This window comes from Leucoraja erinacea, chromosome 6, assembly GCF_028641065.1.
Source record: "Leucoraja erinacea ecotype New England chromosome 6, Leri_hhj_1, whole genome shotgun sequence".
Taxonomy (NCBI): Eukaryota; Metazoa; Chordata; class Chondrichthyes; order Rajiformes; family Rajidae; genus Leucoraja; species Leucoraja erinaceus.
Genome location: NC_073382.1, coordinates 13,180,881 through 13,208,292, shown reverse-complemented (window position 1 = coordinate 13,208,292; position 27,412 = coordinate 13,180,881). Strand labels below are relative to the sequence as shown.

The window sequence follows — 27,412 nt, the reverse complement described above, 5'->3', positions numbered from 1 at the left end:
GAACAGGACTAATCAGATCACTCTTTGGAACCATCAGCACAGCCACAATGGCTTCCTTATGATGTGAGATTTCATACTTAAATTTTATAGATTCTTTCATTGAGCATTATTACTTGTAAGATGTAGGACATTTTTATGAAGAGAAATGAACCATGATTAGCAATACAGGACCAAGTCACAGTTATTGAAAAGCCGATCATGTGCCTTGTCTGTGTACATTCTCTTCATGATCTTTTTACATTTGTGTATCATTATCTGCATTAGCTTCATCCGATGAGGAGGAGGAACACTTGTCCTGTTTAAAAAAAAAAAAAAAGAAAATGTAACATCCATACTTGCACCAAGTTCCCGTCATGCATCATCCTGTAGAACACTGATTCCCAATCCAGCAACATCCACTTGTAAAATCCTTGTTAGCTGATTACACTCCTCAATGACCTCACTCCTTCCTTCCCTCTGCAGCTTCTTCCAATCTTACAGAACATGGAACAGGACAGCAGAGAAAAAGGCCCTTCAGCCCACAATGTCCATGCTGAACATGATACCAAGATCACGTCTTATCTACCTTCATATAATCCATATCCCTCTCTTCCTTGCATGCGCCTGTCCAAAAACCTCTTAATTACCATTGTCATATTTGCCTCCACCATCTTGACTGGCAGCTTGTTCCAGGTACCCACCATCCTCTGACTAAGAAACTTTATCTTTATACTTTGTCCTTCGCACTTTAAAGTTATGACCCCTAGTCTTTGATACTTCCACCCTGGGGAAAAGGTTCTGACTGTCTTCCCTATCTATGCCTCTCATAATTGAATATACTTCTATCAGGTCGCCCCTCAACCTCTGGTAATCCAGAGAAAACAATACAAGCCTGTCCAACCTCTCCTTGTAGCTAATACCCCCCAAAGCACCCCGCCTCTGCACCCTTTACAAAGCCTCCATATCCTTCCTGTATGGGAGTGACCAGAGCTGGACTCAATACTCCAAATGCGGCCTCATCATAGTCCCACAAAGTTGCATCATTACTTCCTGACTCTTATGCACAGTGTCCCGAACAATGAAGGCAAGCGTACCGTATGCCTTGACCACTCTATCCACTTATGTTGCCACTCAGGAAGTTATAGGTGTGGACCCCAAAAGAGAGAATGGAAGAGGGACATGGTGAAATAGAGAAGATTGTGAAAAAGACACTGGTCTGGGCTACTGGCATCTTGCTGTGTTGTAAATGCTCTGTAACTCTGGGCTTCTGCACATCTCTCATTTCCTGCCTTCAGTCATTCCTGCCCTGAACACTGGAATTCCCTCCCTAAACGCTGATCACTCTCCACCTTGAACCTCTTGTAGTGGCCATTTGGCTTATTTTGTGTGTCATTATTTATGGCATTTGTCTTTAAATTTTAGACGGCCCATAATTATGTGGGTGGGATTTATTACGTAGTCAAGGGCGTTTTTGCTGCTGGGTTTATTGCACAGAAGTTTAGTTTTAGTTCAGCTCGGAGCAACATAGGGAAGGAATACCCTTCGACCATGTGAAGTTTAACCGAGACATGAGGAGTTTTCTAACGTTTAAAGTGATATGCTGGAGTTTGAACAAGATTAAAGTGTACAGGTCAGAGAAGAAGGTTGGATGTATATCTTATTGTTTTTCTTTAACAATAAAGAAACTATTAATCAAAAGTCTGTGTTATGAAGATTAATCTGTGAAGAAGTTCTGAAGAGCTCACAGAGAGCTCACATGCATATTACGACATTCTCCTAAAGCCATGTAGTCTCTTTAGTGGCTAGAGGGAGTAATCTCTTGAACGATATAAAAATCTGCTGCTACACCTTCGTCTGTGACCAATCTCTTGGTTACCTATGTCCACATGCAACTTGATGTCCCCTTCATCAGACTGCTCCTGTAAACCACATTAATGTCCTGTTTAAACATAAATTGAGGCTGATGATTTACCTGGTCTCCCGAGCGCTGGGCCAGCTCATCAGCCTCTGGCTCTTCCAATGTCTTCTCAACTCTACTATCCTCCTGGGTGTCATTGGGAGTGTTGGTGGCCTTAGGTGTTGGCTCCGGTGTTGCCTCACGTGTTGGCCCAGATGTTGGCTCAGGTGTGGCCTCGCGTGTTGGCTCCGGTGTTGCTTCAGGTGTTGCTTCAGGTGTTGGTTCAGGTGTTGGTTCAGGTGTTGGTTCAGGTGTTGCCTCAGTTATTGCCTCAGGTATTGCCTCAGGTATTGCCTCAGGTGTTGCCTTAGGTATTATCGGTGGAGACAAAGCGGTCTTTGAGGCTTTGAAGTCCTCATACTCTTCCTTCCCGACCACCAGCAAGCTCAGCTTATCTCCGCTGCTGCTGATTTTCTTCACTAATTCATCATGAGTGTCCACCTCCACATTGACGCCATTCACTTCAATCAGAATGTCACTCACTTCCAGGCCAGCCTCACTTGCTGGGCTTCCGTTAACAATCTGGAGGAGGAAAGGAAATTGTTTTACACAGCCAGTTGTTGGAATCTGAAAGGGAGATAGGAGCAGATTCACCAGGAGCCTTCCAAAATTTACGCCAGAAAACACTCAAAATACTCAACAGGTCAGGCAGCACATGTGAAGATACATTTAACATTTTATGCCTGAGATGCTGTGTCAAGATTGGAAAAAGGAAGAATGAATTCACTTTCGCTCTTTCCACATTATGACATTAGGACTCGGACCTGAAATGTTGGCTTCCAATTCTGTACAGATTCTGTCCAGCCTGCTGAGCATTTGTAGGGGTTTCAGATTTATTTCAGATTTACAGCAGTTTTATAATTTTCTCTGCTCGTATTTCTGTGACTCACTTTTGAAAGATAATATGTGCAGAATTCTGATGGATAAGTAGGCAAAGAGTGGGTGATTGCACAGTTACTTCAAGTGATTGAATGAATAAATTAATGAATGAATGAATACTTTCCTGGCACAAGGTGAAATTCCTTGCTTGCATTCCCACGGTATGCAAATAGTCACCCATAAAGAGTGCTTACAAAGTACCTCTTCGCCAGGTCTCCCTTTGTTCTGCCTCTCGTCACGGTGGTCCCCCCCCCGCCCATGCCAGGTTGTCTATTGTTCTTCCCCCTCTCTCCCAGCGGTCGTCCCACACCGGGTCCCCATTAAGTGCCACAGACTAAATGTGCTGCCTGATTGTAAATTGTAATTCACCCCCTCTCCCTGCTGCCCCGACTCTCCCAAATTATAGCAAGTGCTTCAAAGTTTGTACCTGTCTAATGAACTGCCCCTGCATTCCCCGGACTGCATTGAGAGTGAAGCCGTAGCCCTCTGGGCCTTTGGTGAGGTGGTAGAGTTTGGCACCAGAGTTTGGTGATGGACTGTCCTCCGATCTCAGACTCTCTCTGGGTGTCACAACTTTCTCTGCACAGGGCGACTCGTGGACTTCATTCCAGTAGCAGATTGGAGAAATGCCAGCCTGTGGGTGGATTTTGAGAGAATGATTCAACATAATTGATTAAATTAACCTCCCTTTTACTCAGCTGCAATGGAATTGTCCTCATTGCACAGAACTCGCAGGATTAACCACCCAGGTCATGGGCATCAAAGCTATCATCATCATCATTATTTCAGACCATTAACAATGAAGACTGGGAACACGCAATCATTAGCAGTATTCTATGTAATTATAAGCACGAGGAAAATTGCCTCCTGGTAAATCTCCTAACCCAAGTAAATCTACCCATGATTGGTGGAAAATTGGGAAAGGACATCATGAAGAACGCTCCTGCTCTTCATCAAAGTAATGGCCATGGGTTATCATGAGTCCATCCAAGATGGCAGACAGAGCCCCCACTGTAATCTTTCCTCTGACAGTGCTGTGCTCTGTTGGTGCCAGGCACACAGAAATGCTGGAGAAACTCAGCGGGTGCAGCAGCATCTATGGAGCGAAGGAAAAAGGCAACGTTTCGGGCCGAAACCCTTCTTCAGACGAAGGAAAAAGGCAACGTTTCGGGCCAAAACCCTTCTTCAGACTCCATAGATGCTACTGCACCCGCTGAGTTTCTCCAGCATTTTTGTGTACCTTCGATTTTCCAGCATCTGCAGTTCCTTCTTAAACACTCTGTCGGTGCCACACTGGACATCAGTATTTTGTGCTCAAGACCTTGATGTGAGACTCCGACACAGAAATGGTTCTCAATTGGAATTGAGTGTACTGTCCTCTGGGTCACAGATGATATCTGAAAGGTTCTTGACTTTTTTTTCTTTAAAATCATACACTAAAGCTTACAGGTAAAGCAGAGTTTGCTGGTGGTGCCACAGTCCTTGGTTGTCATCTGGTGTTGGTGAATAGATTTCCTCGTCTGAGTTTACCTCTCCTTTGATTTAAGCACCTACCTACCTGTTTGTAAAGCTGCTTTGCTGCCTCATTGACAACAAGGAATGTGGTCTTGTTCCCACATTTCTTTATCAGATCAACCACAGGCTCGTGATCAAGATGTTCCACAGCTGTCCCATTCACAGCTACCAGTAAATCCCCATCAGCCAGACCCGCCTTTTCAGCCGGGCTGTTTGGATCAATCGCTCTGATGTAATGACCTGAAAAATTACAGAAAACAGTCCATTAATAAGCCACACAGGCTGGGGATTCAGCAGTGTGTGACTCACTTCCTGACGCCCCCCCCCATATCTTCCCCACCATCCACAAGGAACAAGTCAGGAGTGTGAAGATAATTATCCATTTCCATGCTTTAGTGCAGCTCCAACAATCTCCAGAAGCTCGACACCATCCAGGATAAAGCAGCTCACTTGATCGTAAGCCATCGACCACTCTAAGCATTCCCACTCTCCATTATTGACGCACAGTGGCTGCAGTGAACACTTCCTCCAAATTTCCTAATATGGGGAAGGACATTCTTGCCATTAAGGGCGTACAGAGAACGTTCACCAGACTGGTTCCTGGGATGTCAGGACTTTCATATGAAGAAAGACTGGATAGACTCGGCTTGTTAGAATTTTGAAGATTGAGGGGGGATCTTATAGAATCTTACACAATTCTTAAGGGGTTGGACAGGCTAGATGCAGGAAGATTGTTCCCGATGTTGGGCAAATCCAGAACAAGGGGTCACAGTTTAAGGATAAGGGGGAAATCTTTTACGACTGAAATGAGAACAACATTTTTTACACGGAGAGTGGTGAATCTGTGGAATTCTCTGCCACAGAATGCAGTTGCGGCCAGTTCATTGGCTATATTTAAGAGGGAGTTAGATGTGGCCCTTGTGGCTAAAGGGATCAGGGGGTATGGAGAGAAGGCAGGTACGGGATACTGAGTTGGATGATCAGCCATGATCATATTGAATGGCGGCGCAGGCTCGAAGGGCCGAATGGCCTACTCCTGCACCTATTTTCTATGTTTCACTGCAGTTTTTTTTGTTTTAGTTTTAGAGATACGGTGTGGAAATTGGCCCACCACGTCCTCATCAGCCAATAATAACCCACATGCTAGTTCTGTTATCCTAGTATTGCATCCGACACATTCGGGGCAATTTTTACACAAGCCAGTTAATGTACGAGCCTAGACAAAAAATGCTGGAGTATCTCAGTGAGCCAGGCAGCATCTCAGGAGAGAAGGAATGGGTGGCGTATCAGACTGAAGTCTGAAGTCTCGACCCGAAACGTCACCCATTCCTTCGCTCCAGAGATGCTGCCTGACCCACTGAGTTACTCCAGCATTTTTTGTCTACCTTCGATTTAAATCAGCATCTGCAGTAGCCACTCATGAAGATTACTGCAGGTAAAGGATTTGTGTTCATTCTCCCTGGGTGCTCAGAAATGTCAACCTGGAATCTCATTCCTTCCAACAGTGTAACAATTTATAGAATTAATCCCCCTATAAACTGGCTCCTGATACCCATTTATATTTAATAAGTCTAGAAACCTCTGTCAAGACCCAGATCAGTACCTTGAACAGTGATTTAGTGAAAGACATCAAAGCATTTTACCGAAGCATTACCCACCAAGAAAGAGCACTGGGCCACACCAGTGGATGTCAGGGTTCAAGGGCTTTAGAGAGAGAGAGAGAGAGAGATGGAATGGTTCAAGGGAGTGAAATGATCAAGCTTGGGGCCCAGGCAACTGAATATGTGGCCATTAGTAGGAAGAAAATAAACTTGGAGCAGTTCAAAAAGCCATATCCGAGGACAGCACCTCTCTCCAGATATTGTGGAGGGTACAAAGTTAGGGAGGCTTCAAATGGTGGAAGTATTTGTAAATTGAGAAGTTTACAACTTGAAGATTTCAGCAGGACACGTTGCCTAAACTATGAGAGCCATAGATAGATGCAGGTGAAAGAGCCTGGATGCAAATTAGTCTTTGCAGCATATGCTGCAGACATAGGAACATGCATCATGTGACAATAAACTCGATTTGACTTGATGACTCCCTTCTTTAATACAGGGTTCATAAAGGCTAATTCTTTGTCCTGTTTTCCCAATGAGAGTTTCAGCAAGAGGAACATACAACACACTTGTTCTTGCAAATAACGCTTGGTTGCTGTACCCTGATGCCCTTGTTCCATCCTCAGAAAGAACCCGTAGCCTTGCGATTCCTTGGTTAACTCTGCTATCCGTGGCTTGTGAGGCATCTCTTTCACACTGGCCATCGATGCCACAACCTTAATTGCTCGGCTCTTGAAGTATTTATCCGATGCCTCGTCAATCAGCAGCAGCACGATGTTGTTCCCTGAGGATTTCATCTGCAACAGGTTAGAAATGGAAATCAGAAACTGTGATTCCTGCATGCGGGAAGTCCAGCTTTAGCCAGAGCCAATGCACGGAAGGATTTAATCCGGGGAGATCAGCATTGGAGGGATATAATCCCAGGAGCTCAGACCTAATGCGATATAATTCCTGGTACAATTATGCCCCGGTCCCACTTAGGAAACCTGAACGGAAACCTCTGGAGACTTTGCGCCCCGCCCAAGGTTTCCGTGCGGTTCCAGGAGGTTTTTGTCAGTCTCCCTAATGATCGAAAGTGGTTTCCGCTTCGTCCATGTTCCAGCGATTATTTCAAAAAATTCAAAACCGGACTCAACTAAAAATAGGTTGCCGTTTTAAAAATCGGTCATTTTTTAGTCGAAGCCGGTTGCGGTGCTAGTTGGAGGTGGTTGCCGGAGGTTGCAGGTAGTGGAAGGTAAGACCTCCCTGGTGGAATAAAACTGGGTGAAAAGAAGATCTTACCTTCCACTACCTGCATCTTTGGAATAGAGAGGAGACCGGAGTGCAATGTGGAGAGAACCCATGCGGTTACGGGGAGAATGCGTAAACTCCGTACAGATAGCACCCGTAGTCAGGATCGAACCCAGCTCGCTGGCGCTGTAAGGCAGCAATTGTACCACTGTGCCTCCCATACCTTGGACACCATCTGCTGATGGGTGAAGTGCTCAATGTTTTCTCCATTCAGCTCGATGATTCGGTCATTGGGTTGAACTCCAGCGATGGAGGCAGCGCCAAGAGGGGAAATTTCCATCATGAACAGACCAGGAACTCCTGCGGAAAGGAAGCATTCAGTTTAAACTCAAAGCAGGAAGATAAAATCTGGGCTCCATTCATTAACTATCTGAAGGGATAGATTGGCACAGCACGAGGACCCAACTGAAACTTGAACTCAGGATCAGATGAAAAGCTATACTTTCTACGATCCTATCTCCATTGACGTTTTACAGGTAACCCATTCCACCTCTTCCGTTTTTCTGTGTTTTTTTTATTTGTATCTTTCTACCCTCTTTTTCTCTCTCTTTCTATAAAAAATAAAAACACTAGAAGCAGAAGTAATTGATAATTGAAAATTTTAATAATGTATGACTGATGTATATGAAAAGTCTTTTTACTGTAATATGTAACTATACTTTATAATATGTCTACTTCTAATAAAAATATATATATTTTTTTAATTAAAAAAAAGCAGGAAGAGTGTAGCCCCTTGTGAGCAATGTTTGCTGTCTGAATGTGGATTCATCATTGGCTCCCAATACTAATGCACAGTTTTAAAATAAACCCATTATGTAAAAGATCCCAATATCTGCAGTCTCCATCATCTATCATGTTCAACTTTAAACTGTGCAACTCACAACCTCATCCATAAAGTGACACCAAATTACCATTTGAATTCATGTTAATTACAAAGTTCCGCCATGTGTTTTGATCAAGCAGAGCTGGCTTCACACTAATTTGCATCTCATTAACATGTACAATTATAACCAGATGTAAGCAACACCTGGTTAATATCTCTTTTTCTGTGGTTTAAGCCTCTCGTTCATTGGTTCTGGCCCCAGCACTGACTCCGGTTTCAATGAAAGGATCTTTGTTGTCTGCATACACTTTGTGTTGGTTTAGTGGTCCTCCACAGTCTTGTTCATTGCTGTAACCATGCTGTTCGACAGGCAGGTTCAGCCAACCTGCGGTAACACTGGTCACAAAGTGCCCAATGATGATTGTGCAGAAATAACAAAATTGAAGATTTACTGCCCGGCAGAAGGCAAAGAGCGGTTGGCTACCGGTGAAAAGTGGTGCTCTGCACGGGTCGGAAGTGGGTCTGCTACTTTTCACATCACATGTTTAATGATTTGGATGAAAGAATTGATGGCTTAGTGGCCAAGTTTACAGATAATACAAAGATAGCTGGAAGAACAGGCGGTGTTGAAGAAACAGGGAGAAAGACTGCAGAAGGACTTGGACAGGTTGGGAGAGTGGGAAAAGAAGTGGCAAATGGAATATAGTGTAGCAAAGTATACAGTCGTGTACTTTGGTAGGCGGAATATAGGCGTAGACTTTTCTAAATGGGGAGAGGATTCAGAAATCAGAGGTGCAGAGGGACTTCGGAGTATGATGCAGGATCCTCAAAAGGTTTATTATCAGTTTGAGTCCTCGGTAAGGAAGTCAAATGCAATGCCAGTTTCATTTCGAGGGAACTAAAATATAAAAGCAAGGATGTAAAGCTGAGGCTTTATATGCTCTGGTGAGGCCACATTTGGAATATTGTGAACAATATTGGGTTCCATATCTGAGGAAGGATTTGTTGGCGTTGGAGAGGGTTGAGAGGATTAGGAAAATAATCCCAGGCGATTATCTTAACGTATGAGGGCAGTTGCAGGCTCTGGGCCTGTACTTGCTGAGGTTTAGAAGGGTGAGGGGGTGTCTCATTAAAACCAACCAGATAATGAAAAGCCTAGATAGTGTGGACATGGAAAGGGTGTTTCCAATATTGGGAGAGTCTAGAACCCTGACTTCTAGCTCCTGTGGCCCCTGACTTCAGCTGATGTCTGTCTGAGATTTCTTAACATTGGAGCATAATCTCCCTACGTCTGTATTTAGTGCCCTGGCTAATGAAGGGCAGTATTCCAAATGTCTTCCCAACGATATTGTCTGCCTTTGTTGCCACCTTCAAGGGTGAATGAAGTTGTACTCTGCTGCTCAATACCATTCATGATGTATGTCCGGGCCTCATTCTTGTTCGCAAAGTGTATCATCTCACATCTGTCCGTGTTGAACTCTGCAATTTTTCAGCCCATTTCACCAACACATCAATATTTCTCTGCCACGTAAGTCTACCTTACATCGAAAGATAGAAAATAGATGCAGGAGTAGGCCATTCGGTCCTTCAAGCCAGCACTGCCATTCAATGTGATCATGGCTGATCATCCAGAATCAGTACCCCGTTCCTGCTTTCTCCCCATATCCCTTGATTCCTTTAGCCCTAAGAGCTAGATCTAACTCTCTCTTAAATACATCCAGGGAATTGGTCCACTTCTATGGCAGAGAATTCCACAGATTCACAACTCTCTAAAAATGTTTTTCCTCATCTCAGTCCTAAATGGCCTACCCCTTATTTTTAAACTTTGACCCCTGACTCTGGACTCATCCAACGTCAGATGCAGGAACATTTTTCCTACGTCTGGCCTGTCCAATAGCTTAAGAATTTTATATGTTTCTATAAGATCCCCTCTCATCCTAAATTCCAGTGAATATAAACCCATTCTTTCATCATATGTCAGTCCCACCATCCCAGGAATTAACCTAGTGAACCTATGCTGCACTCCCTCAATAGTAATAATGGCCTTCCTCAAATTAGAAGACCTAAACTGCACACAATACTCTAGGTGCAGTTTCACCAGGGTCCTGAACAACTGCAGTAGGACCTCCTTGCTCCTATACTCAAATCTTCTCACTATGAAGGCCAACATGCCATTAGCTTTCTTCACTGCCTGCTGTACCTGCATGATTACTTTCAGTGACTGGGATGGGAGATTGCAACCTTCACGTGGTCCGCCCTGTTTCAACGAATGCACAATCAAATAAGATCAAATAGAACAAGTTGTCCTACAACTTTAGGTCAGTGACTGATATACAAGGACAACTAGGTTTCGTTGAAACTTCCCCTTTTCCTAATTACCATTGACACCAATCAAATTATAATCTGTCTTCCTGTTCTTGCCACCAAAGTCGATAACCTCACATTTATCCACATTAAACTGCAGCTGCCATGCATCTGCCCACTCACCCAACCTATCCAAGTCACCCTGCATCCTCATGGCATCCTCCTCGTAGCTCACACTGCCACCCAGGTTCGTGCCATCTGCAAATTTGGAGATTTAATTCCTTCGTCAAAATCGTTAATATATATTGTAAATAACTGGGGTCCCAGCACTGTGATTTGCGACACCCCACTCGTCACTGCCTGTCATTCTGAAAAGGACCCATTAATTCCTACACTACAATTCTTACACATTATAAAACAACTCCATCAATCTTGGTGACATTTGCAAAACTTGCTGACCAAGTCTTCCACGTCCACTTTTCAAGTCATTCACATTTATAAGGAATAGCAAGGTTCCTATCACCATTGCTTGACCAATACTACAGGCCACAGGGGCCCAATTGCAAAAGCAACCTCAACCATCACCCTCTCTCACTTGAATGAGATAATTCCAATGATTCAAGATTCTCTATAAGTTGTGAAATTCCACCTGTTCTTTTTGTCCTCTGCCCCTAGTTCTTGATGCCCTACTATTGGAAATGTCCCCCAAGCACCCAACCTGTCAACCCCTACTGCCCCTGCCACCCCCATTTTAACAAGGTCTCCTCCCCTATTGAAAACTCTAACACTAGGCTCAACTTCTCTTCACACATCAACATTGTGAGAGCTAGCATAGTAAGCATTCTCTGTAATACCTCCAATGAAACACATCCTTCCTTAAGTAAGAAGACCAAAACTGTCGTCCAGTATAGCCCCATTCTGATCAATCATTTCTTGTGGGAGTACCCTCTTATCCCTTCAATCAACCCATTATAATCCAAAATATAACCTTCCTGGTACTCCAGGTGTGGCTTGACTGTAACAAAGTGCATTCCCTCCAGCTCTCTTGAAATAAAAGCCAAAGGTCTATTCGCTACCCTAACTAAATCATTTCAGTCTGAAGAAGGGTTTTGGCCCGAAGCGTCGCCTATTTCCTTCGCTCCATAGATGCTGCTGCACCCGCTGAGTTTCTCCAGCATTTTTGTGTACCTTAAATCATTTCATTCAGGTTGTCGTAAAGCTATACCTTCGATGGTTTTCAGTGAGAATCCAAAGCCACAGTCTTGTTTCATCAAGTAGCAGAGTTTTGGCCGGGGTGTATTCCCACTGACCCCATTCAGCAATGGCTTGTTTGGACCCGGTTCGGCACAGCTCAGCTGCAGGAGGTCAATGCCTTGTTTCTTGGCGTTAACGTACGAGTCACCGTCCAAAACCGTCACGCTGACTGACGTCCCCGAATTCTTGATCAGTTCCGCCACCTAAAACAGAGACAGGCAGATTACAGAGGGTGAAGAATCGGCTTCTTCATCAATGAGGGACTTCAGTGGGGTTGATATCAAGCATGATTCGCTTTCCCGCTAATCCATAGACGCACAGAGCCTTTCCTGGCTCCCATCAGTCCCTCTCCCAACCTTCTCTCCACAGCCATGGGCATTTGTCCTTATCAAACATTTTTTTCCAATTCCCTTTCAAACATTCCCCTTGACTTTCATTTCAACACATTCCCCTTGACTTTGCTTCCACTTCACTTTCAAGCAGTACCTCCCAGGCCACAGCTTGGTATGAAAAATAATTCAACTTCATTCCCTTTGATTCTTCTGCTGCTCCCTTCCTCTCCGTGTCATCTGGTCCCTCACACCCCCTGTCCCTATACCCAGGCCTTAACAAAATTCACAAAGCAAGCGCCAAGAATTGAATGCTCGACTCCAACTCTGCAGAACAGTTCACCATTTCGTCCTCACACTTGTACCCTCTCTGTCCTTTAGAAAATTCAGGGAGATACTTCACGAGGTCTGACGTCTGTCCATTCTTGAGATTGGTAAAGAATATGATAGAAACATAGAAGCATAGAAAATAGGCGCAGGATGAGGCCATTCGGCCCTTCGAGCCAGCACCGCCATTCATTGTGATCATGGCTGATCGTCCCCTATCAATAACCCATGCCTGCCTTCTCCCCATATCCCTTGACTCCACTAGCCCCTAGACCTCTATCTAACTCTCTCTTAAATCCATCCAGTGTCTTGGCCTCCACTGCCCTCTGTGGCAGTGAATTCCATAAATTCACAACTCTCTGGGTGACATTTTTTTTCTCACCTCAGTCTTAAATGATCTCCCCTTTATTCTAAGACTGTGGCCCCTGGTTCTAGACTCGCCCAACATTGGGAACATTTTTCCTTATCATGGCTTACTGTGATGATACCACCTTGGCAATCCAAATAGGCTTTGATAAACACACAAAGTGGTGAAGTCAGCAGTATCTGCAGTTCCTTCCTGCACAAGCCTTTGTTAACAACCGTCGATGTGGTGCATTTTGGGATGGACAGCCAGGTCCAAAAGGTGTGCCACGTACCTGTTGATGTTCCTCGGTGTCCACGAAAATGCCGTTGACCATGAGCACTCGGTCCCCATCTTTCAGACCCCCGCAGTCCGCGGGACCCTCCTTCACCACGGCACGGACCAGGTGGCCCTTCACATCCTTCTCAATCCTCAGGAAGAAGCCAAAACTCCCGCCTTCCTTCTTGCACAATTGGCAAAATCGTGGCTGAGGTGGCATCACCATCGCTTGAGGTCCTGGTGACCTTAAACGGTAAATTCTATGTGTCAGTCACCAGTGACATACAGGCGGGTGCGTGTTGGGCCCCAGGCAGCGAACTGCCTTCTTCTGCTTCATATTTCATGGCAAGTCATGTACACCAGCAAATTATAAATTATTTAGTAATCGTGTCCTGTTTCATATTTTTGATCATCGCAAAGATCATTCAGCCCATCAAGTCTTTGCCAGCTCTCAGAATTATCCCACCATTCCCATTCCCCCATTTATTTCCCTGCGTCAATGTTCTCTCGCCTGCCATCAGCTCCCCCTTGGATTCTTGTCCCACCCACCTACACTGACAAGTGGTGAGTTATCCACTAGCCAGCACATCTGTGGGGCGTTGAAGAAGGTGTAAACACCATGCAGACAACAATAAAGTTCAGGACCTGCAATATCGTGGACAGTTTTGCCTGAGGAAGAATCTAATTAACATTATAGCGGAATATCGCATAGGTTTCATCCAACCTGGCCACTGAGCTTCTGAAGGGGTCCTTGCACTGGTTTCAAGATCTGCATTAAGGAGGAAGATTTAAAAGGTCCAAAGTAGCAAAGCACAAACTGCTGAAGTAACAGCAGATCAGGCAATTTCTCTAGAAGACATTGATAAACAACGTTTCAGATTGGGGCTTTTCTTCAGATTCACGTAGAAACATAGAAAATAGGTGCAGGAGTAGGTCATTCGGCCCTTCGAGCCTGCACCGCCATTCAATATGATCATGGCTGATCATCCAACTCAGTATCCTGTATCTCTCCATACCCCCTGATCCGTTTAGCCACAAGGGCCACATCTAACTCCCTCTTAAATATAGCCAATGAACTGACCTCAACTACCTTCTGTGGCAGAGAATTCCAGAGATTCACCACTCTCTGTGTGAAAAATGTTTTTCTGATCTCGGCGGTCCAAAAAAGATTTCCCCCTTATCCTTAAACTGTGACCCCTTGTTCTGGACTTCCCCAACATCGGGAACAATTTTCCTGCATCTAGCATGTCCAACCCCTTAAGAATTTTGTACGTTTCTATAAGATCCCCCCTCAATCTTCTAAATTCTAGCGAGTACAAGCCGAGTCTATCCAGTCTTTCTTCATATGAAAGTCCTGACATCCCAGGAATCAATCTGGTGAACCTTCTCTGCACTCCCTCTATAGCAAGAATGTCTTTCCTCAGATTAGGAGACCAAAATTGTACGCAATACTCCAGGTGTGGTCTCACCAAGACCCTGTACAACAGCAGTAGAATCTCCCTGCTCCTATACTCAAATCCTTTTGCTATGAATGCTAACATACCATTCGCTTTCTTCACTGCCTGCTGCACCTGCATGCCTATTTTCAATGACTGGTGTACCATGACACCCAGGTCTCGTTGCATCTCCCCTTTTCCTAATCGACCAAAACGTCGGCCTAATAAGTGACGTTTTGGATTGGGACCGTTCTTCAGATCTCTTAAATCAAATTAAAGTACATTTGATTTGCCAACAATCTATCTGATGGGTTTAGTAACTGGTACGTCAAGTTTTAATTCATCTTCAATCATGTATCCCACAAAGATTAACAGCACAGTAGCGCAGCGATAGAGTTGCCGCCTTATAGTGCTTGCTGTGCCGGAGGTCCGGGTCCGATCCCGACTACTGGTGCTGTCTGTACGGAGTTTGTACGTTCTCCCCGTTACCGCGTGGTTTTTCTCCCAGATATTCGGTTTCCTCCCACACGTACAGGTTTGTAGGTTAATTGGCTTGGTATAAGTGTAAATTGTCCCTAGTGTGTGTAGAATGGTGTTAGTGTGTGGGGATCGCTGGTCAGTGCGGACCTGTGGGCCAAAGGGCATGTTTCCGAGCTGTATCTCTGAACTAAAAGTATGAATTAAACCAACATGGGTTTTGGTCATAGAGTCATACAATGTGGAAACAGGCCATTCAGTCCATACCGACCAACATGTCCCATCGACAGTAGTCCCACCTGCCTGCGTATAGTCCATATCCCTCTAAACCTGTTCTATCCATGTACCTGTCTAATTGTTTGGTGTTAAAACCATCTTATCATCATTGAAATGGACTGGACTGGGTTAAAGCTCTGAAAGGATTTAGAAAATACAATGAAAGTCAGAGGTCCAAAAACACAGCTGAGTGCATTTGTTCAATTCATATTTTGCTAACAAGTTTGAATTCAAATTTGAGCTTAATAGGTTTAGGCAGAGAAACTTGCAACAAAATGAAATCCTTTTTTCGCTGTACATAACTTAATTGGCGAAAGTGGAATTTAGGTAACAGTGTTCCATTTATCTCTTTCCACCTGACCTTTGGTGGAATATTTTAACCCGCCCATCAGCAGGAAGCTTATCAGACTGGGATGGCGGGACTGTCATATGTTGATAGAATGGAGCGGCTGGACTTGTATACTCTGGAATTTAGACGGATGAGAGGGGATCTTATTGAAGCATTGGTCGGTGGGGGCGCTGGTAGCCGGCAGCCCTGCCAGCAGAGTGTTAGTTTTTTCTACTTTTTTTTGTTTTTAGCGTCTCACTGTGTGTTTTGAATGTCTCTATGCGTGTTTTGTATGGGGGGTGGTGTGGGGGGTGTAAGGGGGAAACTGCTTTTGTCGCCTCCTCCACGGAGAGGCAAATTTTTCCATGTCGCCTCCCCCGTGGCCTAGATATGTGAAAAGAAAGAGATTAGTTAAAACAAATGTAGGTCCCTTGCAGTCAGAAACAGGTGAGTTGATCATGGGGAACAAGGATATGGCGGACCAATTGAATAACTACTTTAGTTCCGTCTTCACTAAGGAAGACATAAATAATCTGCCGGAAATAGCAGGGGCCCGCGGGTCAAAGGAGTTGGAGGAATTGAGTGAAATCTAGGTTAGTCGGGAAGTAGTGTTGGGTAAATTGAATGGATTAAAGGCCGATAAATCCCCAGGGCCAGATAGGCTGCATCCCAGAGTACTTAAGGAAGTAGCTCCAGAAATAGTGGATGCATTAGTAATAATCTTTCAAAACTCTTTAGATTCTGGAGTAGTTCCAGAGGATTGGCGGGTAGCAAACGTAACCCCACTTTTTAAGAAGGGAGGGAGAGAGAAAACAGGGAATTACAGACCAGTTAGTCTAACATCGGTAGTGGGGAAACTGCTAGAGTCAGTTATTAAAGATGGGATAGCAGCACATTTGGAAAGTGGTGAAATCATTGGACAAAGTCAGCATGGATTTACGAAAGGTAAATCATGTCTGACGAATATTATAGAATTTTTCGAGGATGTAACTAGTAGCGTGGATAGGGGAGAACCAGTGGATGTGGTGTATCTGGACTTCCAGAAGGCTTTCGACAAGGTCCCACATAAGAGATTAGTATACAAACGTAAAGCACACGGCATTGGGGGTTCAGTATTGATGTGGATAGAGAACTGGCTGGCAAACAGGAAGCAAAGAGTAGGAGTAAACGGGTCCTTTTCACAATGGCAGGCAGTGACTAGTGGGGTACCGCAAGGCTCAGTACTGGGACCCCAGCTATTTACAATATATATTAATGATCTGGATGAGGGAATTGAAGGCAATATCTCCAAGTTTGCGGATGACACTAAGCTGGGGGGCAGTGTTAGGTGTGAGGAGGATGCTAGGACACTGCAAGGTGACTTGGGTAGGCTGGGTGAGTGGGCAAATGTTTGGCAGATGCAGTATAATGTGGATAAATGTGAGGTTATCCATTTTGGTGGCAAAAACGGGAAAGCAGACTATTATCTAAATGATGGCCGATTGGGAAAGGGGGAGATGCAGCGAGACCTGGGTGTCATGGTACACCAGTCATTGAAGGTAGGCATGCAGGTGCAGCAGGCAGTGAAGAAAGCGAATGGTATGTTGGCTTTCATAACAAGAGGATTTGAGTATAGGAGCAGGGATGTTCTACTGCAGTTGTACAGGGTCTTGGTGAGACCACACCTGGAGTATTGCGTGCAGTTTTGGTCTCCAAATCTGAGGAAGGACATTATTGCCATAGAGGGAGTGCAGAGAAGGTTCACCAGACTGATTCCTGGGATGTCAGGACTTTCATATGAAGAAAGACTGGATAGACTGGATAGACTCGCTAGAATTTAGAAGATTGAGGGTGGATCTTATAGAAACTTACAAAATTCTTAAGGGGTTGGACAGGCTAGATGCAGGAAGATTGTTCCCGATGTTGGGGAAGTCCAGAACAAGGGGTCACAGTTTAAGGATAAGGGGAAAAAATCCTTTAGAACCGAGATGAGGAGAACTTTTTTTCACACAGAGGGTGGTGAATCTCTGGAACTCTCTGCCACAGAGGGTAGTTGAGGCCAGTTCATTGGCTATATTTAAGAGGGAGTTAGATGTGGCCCTTGTGGCCAAGGGGATCAGAGGGTATGGAGAGAAGGCAGGTACGGGATATTGAGTTGGATGATCAGCCATGATCATATTGAATGGCGGTGCAGGCTCGAAGGGTTGAATGGCCTACTCCTGCACCTAATTTCTATGTTTCTATGTTTCTAACAGCAAGGATCGGTGTGGACTTTCCCGGAGATGCACGCCGGATTTCAGCTTCAGCAGCGGGCGCAGCGAGGACTCTTTCGTCGCGGAGCGGGTGAGCCTTCGCCGGGGGTCGTTGGAGGGGAGCGCTCCGTCCGCTGGCCCGCGGCAGCCTGATGCCGCGGTCTGCAGAGCTCCAGCTGGCGTCGTCCTGGGCCTGGGATCCCTGGTTGGGGACCCGGGAGGAGAAGAGCTCCGACCGCCGGACTGCGGCCAACTTCTACCGCGGGCGTGGCGTGGACTTACCATCCTGAGCGTGGTTGCTCGCCAGGGATCCCTGGAGTGGAGCTCTGACCGCCGGCCCTGCGGTCTGCGGTGCTTCTGGCTGCGGCGCGGCGGGGACTTAAAATCTTCGACCGCCGGCCTGCGGCCTACACCAACTTGAAGCCGCGGTCTCCGGTGGGGAGGCACCGATTCAGGACTTTATCTGGACCTACCATGCCTGAACATCTGGACGCCCGTAGCGGCCACTGCGAAGGTTGAGGTCCCAACCACGGAGGAAAATGGAGGAGGACTGGCCAATTTTTGTGCCTTCCACCACAATGATGAATGCTGTGGTGGATGTTTGTGTAGATTTTTATTGTGTATTGTGCGTTCTTTTTTATTGTACTGCTGCTGGCAAATTCATTTCACTTGCACTTTATGTGCAATGTGATGAATAAAACTTGACTGAAACATATAAGATTATATGCTAGAGGCAGGAAACATGTTCCCGGTGTTGGGGGTACAGAACCAGGGGCCACAGTTTAAGAATAAGGGGGAGGCCATTTAGAATGGAGATGAGAAAAAACTTTTTCACCCAGAGAGTTGTGAATCTGTGGGATTCTCTGCCTCAGAAGGCAGTGGGGGCCAATTCTCTGGATGCTTAAAGAGAGAGCTAGATAGGGCTCTTAAAGATAGCGGAGTCATGGAATATGGCAAGAAGACAGGAACGGGGTACTGATTGTGGTTGATCAGCCATGATCTTATTGAATGGTGGTGCTGGCTCGAAGGGACAAATGGCTTATTCCTGCACCCATTGTCTATTGACTATTGGAACATTAGTTTTCCATCCTGCTGGATATTACTCTTTATTGAAATCGCTGTTGGACACAGTGCAAATCCAAACTTTCATCCAATGTGAAGGATGTTCTGCTGATTTGCCGCCTGGGGAATATGAAGAATTGATAAATAATTGATCAGTTTTATTCTGGGTTCAGATGAATGTGATCCAACTCCCTGCGTTCACTGCAGTTACAAAACACAGTGCCAACGAAACTCTTCATTCCACACGTCTCATTGTTGGTCATCTGTTCCCTGTGTCAAGTGTGCTTTATTGATAGACACTCTCCTCTCAATAATTCATATTTATTTAATACGCGTCCACAACCATATAACCATATAACAATTACAGCACGGAAACAGGCCATCTCGGCCCTTCTAGTCCGTGCCGAACTCTTATTCTCCCCTAGTCCCATCTACCTGCACTCAGACCATAACCCTCCATTCCTTTCCCGTCCATATAACTATCCAATTTATTTTTAAATGATAAAATCGAACCTGCCTCCACCACCTCCCCTGGAAGCTCATTCCACACAGCTACCACTCTCTGAGTAAAGAAGTTCCCCTTCATGTTACCCCTAAACTTCTGTCCCTTAATTCTCAAGTCATGTCCTCTTGTTTGAATCTTCCCTACTCTCAGTGGGAAAAGCTTATCCACGTCAACTCTGTCTATCCCTCTCATCATTTTAAAGACCTCTATCAAGTCCCCCCTTAACCTTCTGCGCTCCAAAGAATAAAGACCTAACTTGTTCAACCTTTCTCTGTAACTTAGTTGCTGAAACCCAGGCAACATTCTAGTAAATCTCCTCTGTACTCTCTCTATTTTGTGGACATCCTTCCTATAATTGGGCGACCAAGATTGTACACCATACTCCAGAATTGGCCCCAACTTCAAGACATTCACAACCTATGGGTCTCCTCCTGAAGTGTGGTCAGTGTAGGTACGGTAAATGTATTGGCCATTTTATACACAGCATGATCTCACAAACAACATAGAAGCAGAGTCTTTTAGTGCTGCTGTTTAAAGGAGAAATGACAGCAAAGTGTAGCTCTCCATTAGTTCCCTGGCCCCATAGCAGAAGCGTCCACGTCGTGGGGCTGGAAACTGGAAGTATCCTGAGCTAATTCTGCTACCACCATCATCTATTGCAACAAGTGATGGCTCCCACTGATTGTCGCCGGAAGTCTTGCGTCCCTTTCAGGACGGACGATGACAGCGATGTCAACATTTGAAACATGGAAGATGGACAGGAATAGAAGAAGACTAGTTCCCTGGTATCTTTAACAAACACTGCAGAGGGTAGATTACGCTTTAACATTGCTAGGTGACCACGCTGTCAGTTTATCTGAGCATGGAAACAGGCCCTTCTGCCCATCAAGTCCCCGCTGAATATCGACCACCCGTTCACACTAGATCTATGTTATCCCACTTCCTCATCCATCCCCTACACACTCAGGGCAATTTACAGAGGCCAATGAACCCACAAAGCCGCCTGACTTTGGGATATGTGAGGAAACCGGAGGAAACCCATGAGGTCACAGGGGAGATCGTGCAAACTCTGCACAATCAGCATGCAAGATCAGAATCAAGCCCGGGTTTCTGGCGCTATGAGGAAGCAGCTCTACCAGCTGCGCCACTGTGTTGCCCACTGTTCTGGACGATATTTGTACCACGAACATCAATGATTAGGTTATGTGGTCGCTGGGCATGCTGTGAGTTTGATGTGTGTTGGACTAGATGCTGTGGTTCTCTCTATTACAAGTATGTTATACACTTCAAACGATTCTTCATCGACTGTAAAACGCTCTTGTTGTCCAGTGGTTTTCAGTTAGATAGAAACATAGAAACATAGAAAATAGGTGCAGGAGTAGGCCATTCGGCCCTTCGAGCCTGCGCCGCCATTCAATATGATCATGGCTGATCATCCAACTCAGTATCCTGTACCTGCCTTCTCTCCATACCCCCTGATCCTTTTAGCCACAAGGGCCACATCTAACTCCCTCTTAAATATAGCCAATGAACTGGCCTCAACTACCTTCTGTGGCAGAGATTCACCACGCTCTGTGGAAAAAATGTTTTTCTCATCTCGGTCCTAAAAGATTTCCCCCTTATCCTTAAACTGTGATCCCTTGTTCTGGACTTCCCCAACATCGGGAACAATCTCCCTGCACCTAGCCTGTCCAACCCCTTAAGAATTCTGTAAGTTTCTATAAGATCCCCCCTCAAAATAGATATGATATAAAATTGGTTCTTTCAGCCTGAGGCAATGTTTGAAGCAAGGATTTGCGGGAGGGAGATCAGGAGCACGAGCTGCTGACCTTGAATGGCGTTGGAACAAGAGAGGAAGTGGACAGAGGAAGCAAAGACTGACTTTCCGCCACAAAGTTACTCAGGTTTAAGGAAGGGGAAATGAGAGTTTGGAAGTCTACCTAACCTTTTCCAGTAACTAACATCCAAACCATCATTCTGATAAATAGAACCCCTGCAGCACCACAAAGCATCCCAGCAGGTCAGGGAGGGCTGACGATGCAGAACGTGGATCTGGTCAATGGACACCCCCAATCTGGAGAGCACTGACCGAGCCAGCCAGACACTTCTCCCTAACCTGAACTGCCTCCCTCATGACCCCTTCACTGACTCATAGAGACATAGAGAGTTATACGGCGTGGAAACAGGCCCTTCGGCCCAACTTACCCACGTCGACCAACAAGTAACATCTACACTAGTCGCACCTGCCTGCATTTGGCCCTTATCCCTCGAAACCTGTCCTATCCACGTATCTGAAAGGATTAGTTACAAACATTGCAATAGTCCCTGCCTCAACGATCTCCTCTGAACACTCCTTGCACGTCCAAATCTAAACATACTAAAATATCAAGATAGCTCTTAAACAGAATAACCGTGAGTATTGGGTTGTAATCATAGAAACATAGAAACATAGAAAATAGGTGCAGGAGTAGGCCATTCGGCCCTTCGAGCCTGCACCGCCATTCAACATGATCATGGCTGATCATCCAACTCAGTATCCTGTACCTGCCTTCGCTCCATACCCCCTGATCCCTTTAGCCACAAGGGCCACATCTAACTCCCTCTTAAATATAGCCAATGGACTGGCCTCAACTACCTTCTGTTCTGGGCTTCCCCAACATCGGGGACAATCTTCCTGCATCTAGCCTGTCCAACCCGTTAAGAATGTTGTAAGTTTCTATAAGATCCCCCCTCAATCTTCTAAATTATAGCGAGTACAAACCGAGTCTTCCTTCATATGAAAGTCCTGACATCCCAGGAATCAGTCTCGTGAACCTTCTCTATAGTCCCTCTGTGGCAAGAATGTCTTTCCTCAGATTAGGAGACCAAAACTGTACACAATACTCCAGGTGTGGTCTCACTAAGGCCATGTACAACTGCAGTAGAACGTCCCTGCTCCTATACTCAAAATCCTTTTGCTATGAATGCTAACATACCATTCGCTTTCTTCACTGCCTGCTGCACCTGCATGCCTACTTTCAATGACTGGTCAGGCCTCGTTGCATCTCGCCTTTTCCTAATCGGCCAGCATTCAGATAATAGTCTACTTTCCTGTTCTTGCCACCAAAGTGGATAACCTCACATTTATCCGCATTATACTGCATCTGCCATGCATTTGCCCACTCACCCAACCTATCCAAGTCACCTTGCAGCCTCCTAGCATTCTCCTCACAGCTAACACTACCCCCCAGCTTCGTGTCATCCGCAAATTTGGAGATGTTGCATTCGATTCTCTCGTCCAAATCATAAATATATATTGTAAATAGCTGGGTCCCAGCACTGAGCCTTGCGGTACCCCACTAGTCACTGCCTGCCATTCTGAAAAGGACCCGTTTACTCCTACTCTTTGCTTCCTGTCTGCCAGCCAGTTCTCTATCCACATCAATACTGAACCCCTAATACCGTGTGCTTTAAGTTTGCATCCTAATCTCTTATATGGGACCTTGTCGAAATCCTTCTGAAAGTCCAGATATAACACATCCACTGGTTCTCCCTCATCCACTCTACTAGTTACATCCTCGATGCAGCCTATCTGACTCTGGGGATTTATCGGCCTTTAATCCATTCAATTTACCTAACACCACTTCCCGACTAACCTGGATTTCACTCAGTTCCTCCATCTCATTTGAACCCCGGTCCCCTGCTGTTTCCGGCAGATTATTTATGTCTTCCTTAGTGAAGACAGAAACAAAGTAGTTATTCAATTGGTCTGCCATGTCCTTGTTCCCCATGATCAATTCACCTGTTTCTAACTGCAAGGGGCCTACATTTGTTGTAAATAATCTTTTTATCTTCACATATCTATAAAAACTTTTGCAGTCAGTTTTTATGTTCCCTGCCAGTTTTCTTTCATAATCTATTTTCCCTTTCCTAATTAAGCCCTTTGTCCTCCTCTGCTGGACTGAATTTCTCCCAGTCCTCTGGTAGGCTGCTTTTTCTGGCTAATTTGCATGCTTTCATGTTATGCTTCTATGTTAATCAAAGCTAATGATCCATTCCTACCGCACAACAACGTTTCACAATCAGGTCAAGCAAAGTTTAGACAGGCATTTAAATTGGCAAGGCACAGAAGGATATGTTTCTTGTGTGATACTTGTAAATGGGACAAGTGTAGGTGGGTGAGAAGTTCAGCATGAACATAGGGGACCTCTTCAATGCTGCACAACGCTGACTCGATATTACCTAACAGAGACACCATTACTCAGCACTCTGAGAGTTTGGAATGCCTTGTGCTACAATATATTGCCACATCTATTAATGTGGTTATCTTTGGAACAAAGTTTATTCCTTTAATAAGACACGCAGCAGAGCGGTGGGAATTCTGCTGACGGACACTTTTGGTGTTCACCGCTGATCACGAACAAGACTGCTGCTCTTGCTGCCAAGTTCATCATTAACTGGGTTAACTGCATGCACTGTGGTTGCATAACATGGAAGGCTAGGCGCCTATCCTCAGACGTACTCTGGCCCGCTCAATTACACAGAGAAAGCAGCACACTGCCTTTCCCCAAGTACCCGTGTTTCCAGCAGGGAACTGACCTCATGGCCAAAGAGGTCAGGGAGAGGGGTGGAATCGGTCACAGGGAAGGGTTTGTAAAACAGATGAAGGATCGTGTTTTGGGCTCAGTGAAGCCTGGAGAATGTTGCTAAGTGGACAATCCTTCACCTTTGCCTCAGGAGGTTGTGGGTTCAAGTCTCTCCTCAGACACTAATTAGACAAGGAAGGCTGAGGATATGATGTAGCACTGAGGGATTCCAACACAGTTGTAGACAGTTGTAGAAAGGCCACTCCTGTTGAAGGACAAAGATCCCTTGGCCATTATTTTGAATAGGAGGGAGGGGTTTCTCCACATGTTTACCCCTCTGCCAATAACTCTAAAGCATCTTGTTCTCTCTCACATTTCTGTGTATGGGATTGTGCAATCTGATAACCCTTCAAATGTAGTTCTTTGGCTATGAGGCACCTTGAAACATCTAGTGCAAGAAAGAACTGCAGATGCTGGTTTACCGAAGATAGACACAAACTGTTGGAGTAACTTTAACCCAGTCGGGCAGCATCTCTGGAGAGAAGCAATGGGTGCCGTTTCGTGTGGAGATCCTTCTTGAGTGTCCACAAACATCACCTCCATGCACTGCACCCACACCACCCCAGTGCTAAACCTGCACCTGACACGGGTACTCACAACTTCCTCGCAGGACCATATGGAACAGAAGGCCATTCAGCCCTTTGAGCCTGTTACACGGGGATAGAAGGAGACTTCATCCTCTCAAATCCTGTGTTTATAAACTTAATTTCCATGCTCTAAACATCGGCAACAAGGCCAGCGTTTATTGCCTGTCCCTAACTACATCTTGAGCAGGTTATGGCGAGCTGCTTTTTTTGTCCATTCTGGTGAAGGTACTCCCACGGTGCTGTTGTGGGGAGTTCCAGGACCTCCAGGGCAGCGTGGTGGTTCAGCGGTAGAGTTACTGTCTTACAGCCCCAGAGACCCAGGTTCGATCCTGACTACGGATGCTGTCTGTAAGGAGTTTGTACATTCTCCCCATGACCTTGCGTGGGTTTTCTCTGGTAGCTCCGGTTTCCTCCCACACTCCAAAGACGTACAGGCTCGTATGTTAATAGACTTGGTTTAATTGTAAATTGTCCCTAGTGTGGGTGAAAAGTGTTAATGTGGGGGATCGCTGGTCGGCGCGGACTCGGCGGGACGAAGGGCCAGTTTACGTGCTGTATCGCTAAACTAAACTAAACTAAACTGGACTTATGATGAAGCGCTAGCAATCTGTTTGCGATTAGGATGTTCGGCTTGGAGGGAACTTGTAGACTATGGTGCTTCCGTTCATCAGTTAACCTGTAAACAGGAGCAACGCCTCACACAAAGGAGTCGCTCTTTGGTCTATTGAACCCTGTTACGGGGAACTGGGCAATCCATTCACTGGCCAGAGACATGACCATGAGAAGGAAGACATTCAGCCCATCAACACTATGCTGGTCTTTGTGGCTGAGTAGGAGCTTAATCTGTTTACTTTTACATTGTTGCCCAATGAAATTCCTTCGGTTTCAACATGTTGATCGCTGACTGATGCTAGACCACTAAATGTTTGGAGTTTATTGAAACACCCATAAATGTTGGGAGACGATGGCACCCAAAGCAGGAGAGTCTTTATCTGCTGGTCCTAGTAGTGAATCTGCAATCATTCATTACAATCGTTCCATTCTTTTAAACCTCCACACCAACAGCAGCTATGGACGGCTTGATTGTAATCATGTATATTCTTTGTATTATCCACTGACTGAATAGCCCGCAACAAAAACGTGACAATAAACTAAACTAAAGTATTCCAATGTCCATTGGCTTAGTGAGTGGAGGACAGGGTACCGAAATGGGTTTGGGAGACCTGGATCACCTTGGCCATTTCCATCAGCTGACGGCCCAAAAAAATCCACCCCCGGACTCCTAGAATTTAGGAGATTGAGAGGGGATCTTATAGAAATCATTTTTCACACAGAGAGTGGTGAATCTGTGGAACTCTCTGCCACAGAAGGTAGTTGAGGCCAGTTCATTGGCTATATTTAAGAGGGAGTTAGATGTGGCCCTTGTGGCTAAAGGGATCAGGGGGTATGGAGAGAAGGCAGGTACAGGATACTGAGTTGGCTGATCAGCCATGATCATATTGAATGGCGGTGCAGGCTCGAAGGGCCGAATGGCCTACTCCTGCACCTAATTTCTATGTTTCTACGTTTCTATGTTTCCTGTTCACTTGATCAACCCTGTCAACGAATTCAAACAGCTCTATCGAATCACCTCTCAACCGGCCCTCGAGGCTGGGAACAGCTGGAAACCAGTCTGCAGAAGGGTCTCGACCCGAAATGTCACCCATTCCTTCTCTCCAGAGATGCTGCCTGTCCCGCCGAGTTACTCCAGCTTTTTGTGTCTTTTTTGATAAAGTTCTGATAAGGGGTTTTGGACATGAAACGATAACTGTTTCTCTCTCCACAGATGCTACCTGAGCTGTTGAGTGATTCCCAATATCTTCTGTCCCTATTTCTGAATTCAAGCACCTGCAGTACTTTTGACCCTCGAAACTTAACCCTTTGTTCGTTGGTCATGAACCTGTGAACACCTCAACCCCACCCCCCTCCTGCATGTATTCAAATAATTACACTCAATGAGTTAAATAGGATGGAAAAAATCTTGCCCTATGTCACAGACACAAATCTCTATCTGATATACAGACAAGGCATTCAGAGAGGTGCTCCGAAAATAGACCCAGTGTTTTATATTAGCTGATCACCCCATCCACAGAGTTTCAGTAGCAAGATACATATTTAAATCAACTCTGTATTTTAGAAACATAGAAACATAGAAAATAGGTGCAGGAGTGGGCCATTCGGCCCTTCGAGCCTGCATCGCCATTCAATATGATCATGGCTGATCATCCAATTCAGTATCCTGTACCTGCCTTCTCTCCATACCCCCTGATCCCTTTAGCCACAAGGGCCACATCTAACTCCCTCTTAAATATAGCCAATGAACTGGCCTCAACTACCTTCTGTGGCAGAGAATTCCAGAGATTCACCACTCTCTGCGTGAAAAATGTTTTTCTCATCTCAGTCCTAAAAGATTTCCCCCTTATCCTTAAACTGTGACCCCTTATTCTGGACTTCCCCAACATCGGGAACAATCTTCCTGCATCTAGCCTGTCCAACCCCTAAAGAATTTTGTAAGTTTCGATAAGATCCCCCCTCAATCTTCTAAATTCTAGCGAGTACAAGATAGAGTACAATTTTCTGTTATATTGTGAGCACGCTGATTCTCTGAAGTATGGTCTGTAACTGGAGCAAAACCAACAGGATTAGGTTTTCATTTATAATTCCAGTGCGCTGGTTTACTAAACTCATGGAAGTGCACGGAAACACTAGAACTTACCATAAAATGTATTACTAATTCAAATCTCCGTGACAAATGTACAACTGCAGTCAATATTTGATCAACAAACCAGAAACGAATTAAAACAGATGCAGACATGAGTTAGATTGCAGCAAAAACAACTTGACAACTAACTGCAAATAATATTGCTTTTCCAAAATTAGTTCAGGTGAAATATGTAACAAAAGTGTTTACCAAACGTCAGTGGTTCAGCTCCAGGAGACCTTCGGAGTGTTGTCTGCGAGAATGACTG

General features: G+C 45.2%; 1 protein-coding gene across 1 annotated transcript; it reads right to left on the bottom strand.

Annotated features, from left to right (window-relative positions):
- On the bottom strand, positions 1-27,412 carry pdzk1 (PDZ domain containing 1). The gene is made up of 9 exons (XM_055636642.1): positions 27,355-27,412; positions 12,894-13,122; positions 11,571-11,802; positions 7,382-7,518; positions 6,530-6,725; positions 4,374-4,570; positions 3,243-3,449; positions 1,952-2,458; positions 1-295 (listed from the first exon to the last, which is right to left on the bottom strand). The coding sequence occupies exons 2-9, from the start codon at positions 13,101-13,103 to the stop codon at positions 236-238; spliced, it is 1,746 nt and encodes a 581-aa protein (XP_055492617.1). The 5' UTR covers positions 13,104-13,122; positions 27,355-27,412; the 3' UTR covers positions 1-235.

Coding starts and splice junctions, on each gene's coding strand:
- pdzk1 (XM_055636642.1), bottom strand. CDS start 13,103: ATGGTGATGCCACCTCAGCCACGATTTTGCCAATTGTGCAAGAAGGAA. Junction 11,803..12,893: donor ACACCGAGGAACATCAACAG/GTACGTGGCACA, acceptor TCTCTGTTTTAG/GTGGCGGAACTGATCAAGAA. Junction 7,519..11,570: donor CTCACTGAAAACCATCGAAG/GTATAGCTTTAC, acceptor TCCTTTCCGCAG/GAGTTCCTGGTCTGTTCATG.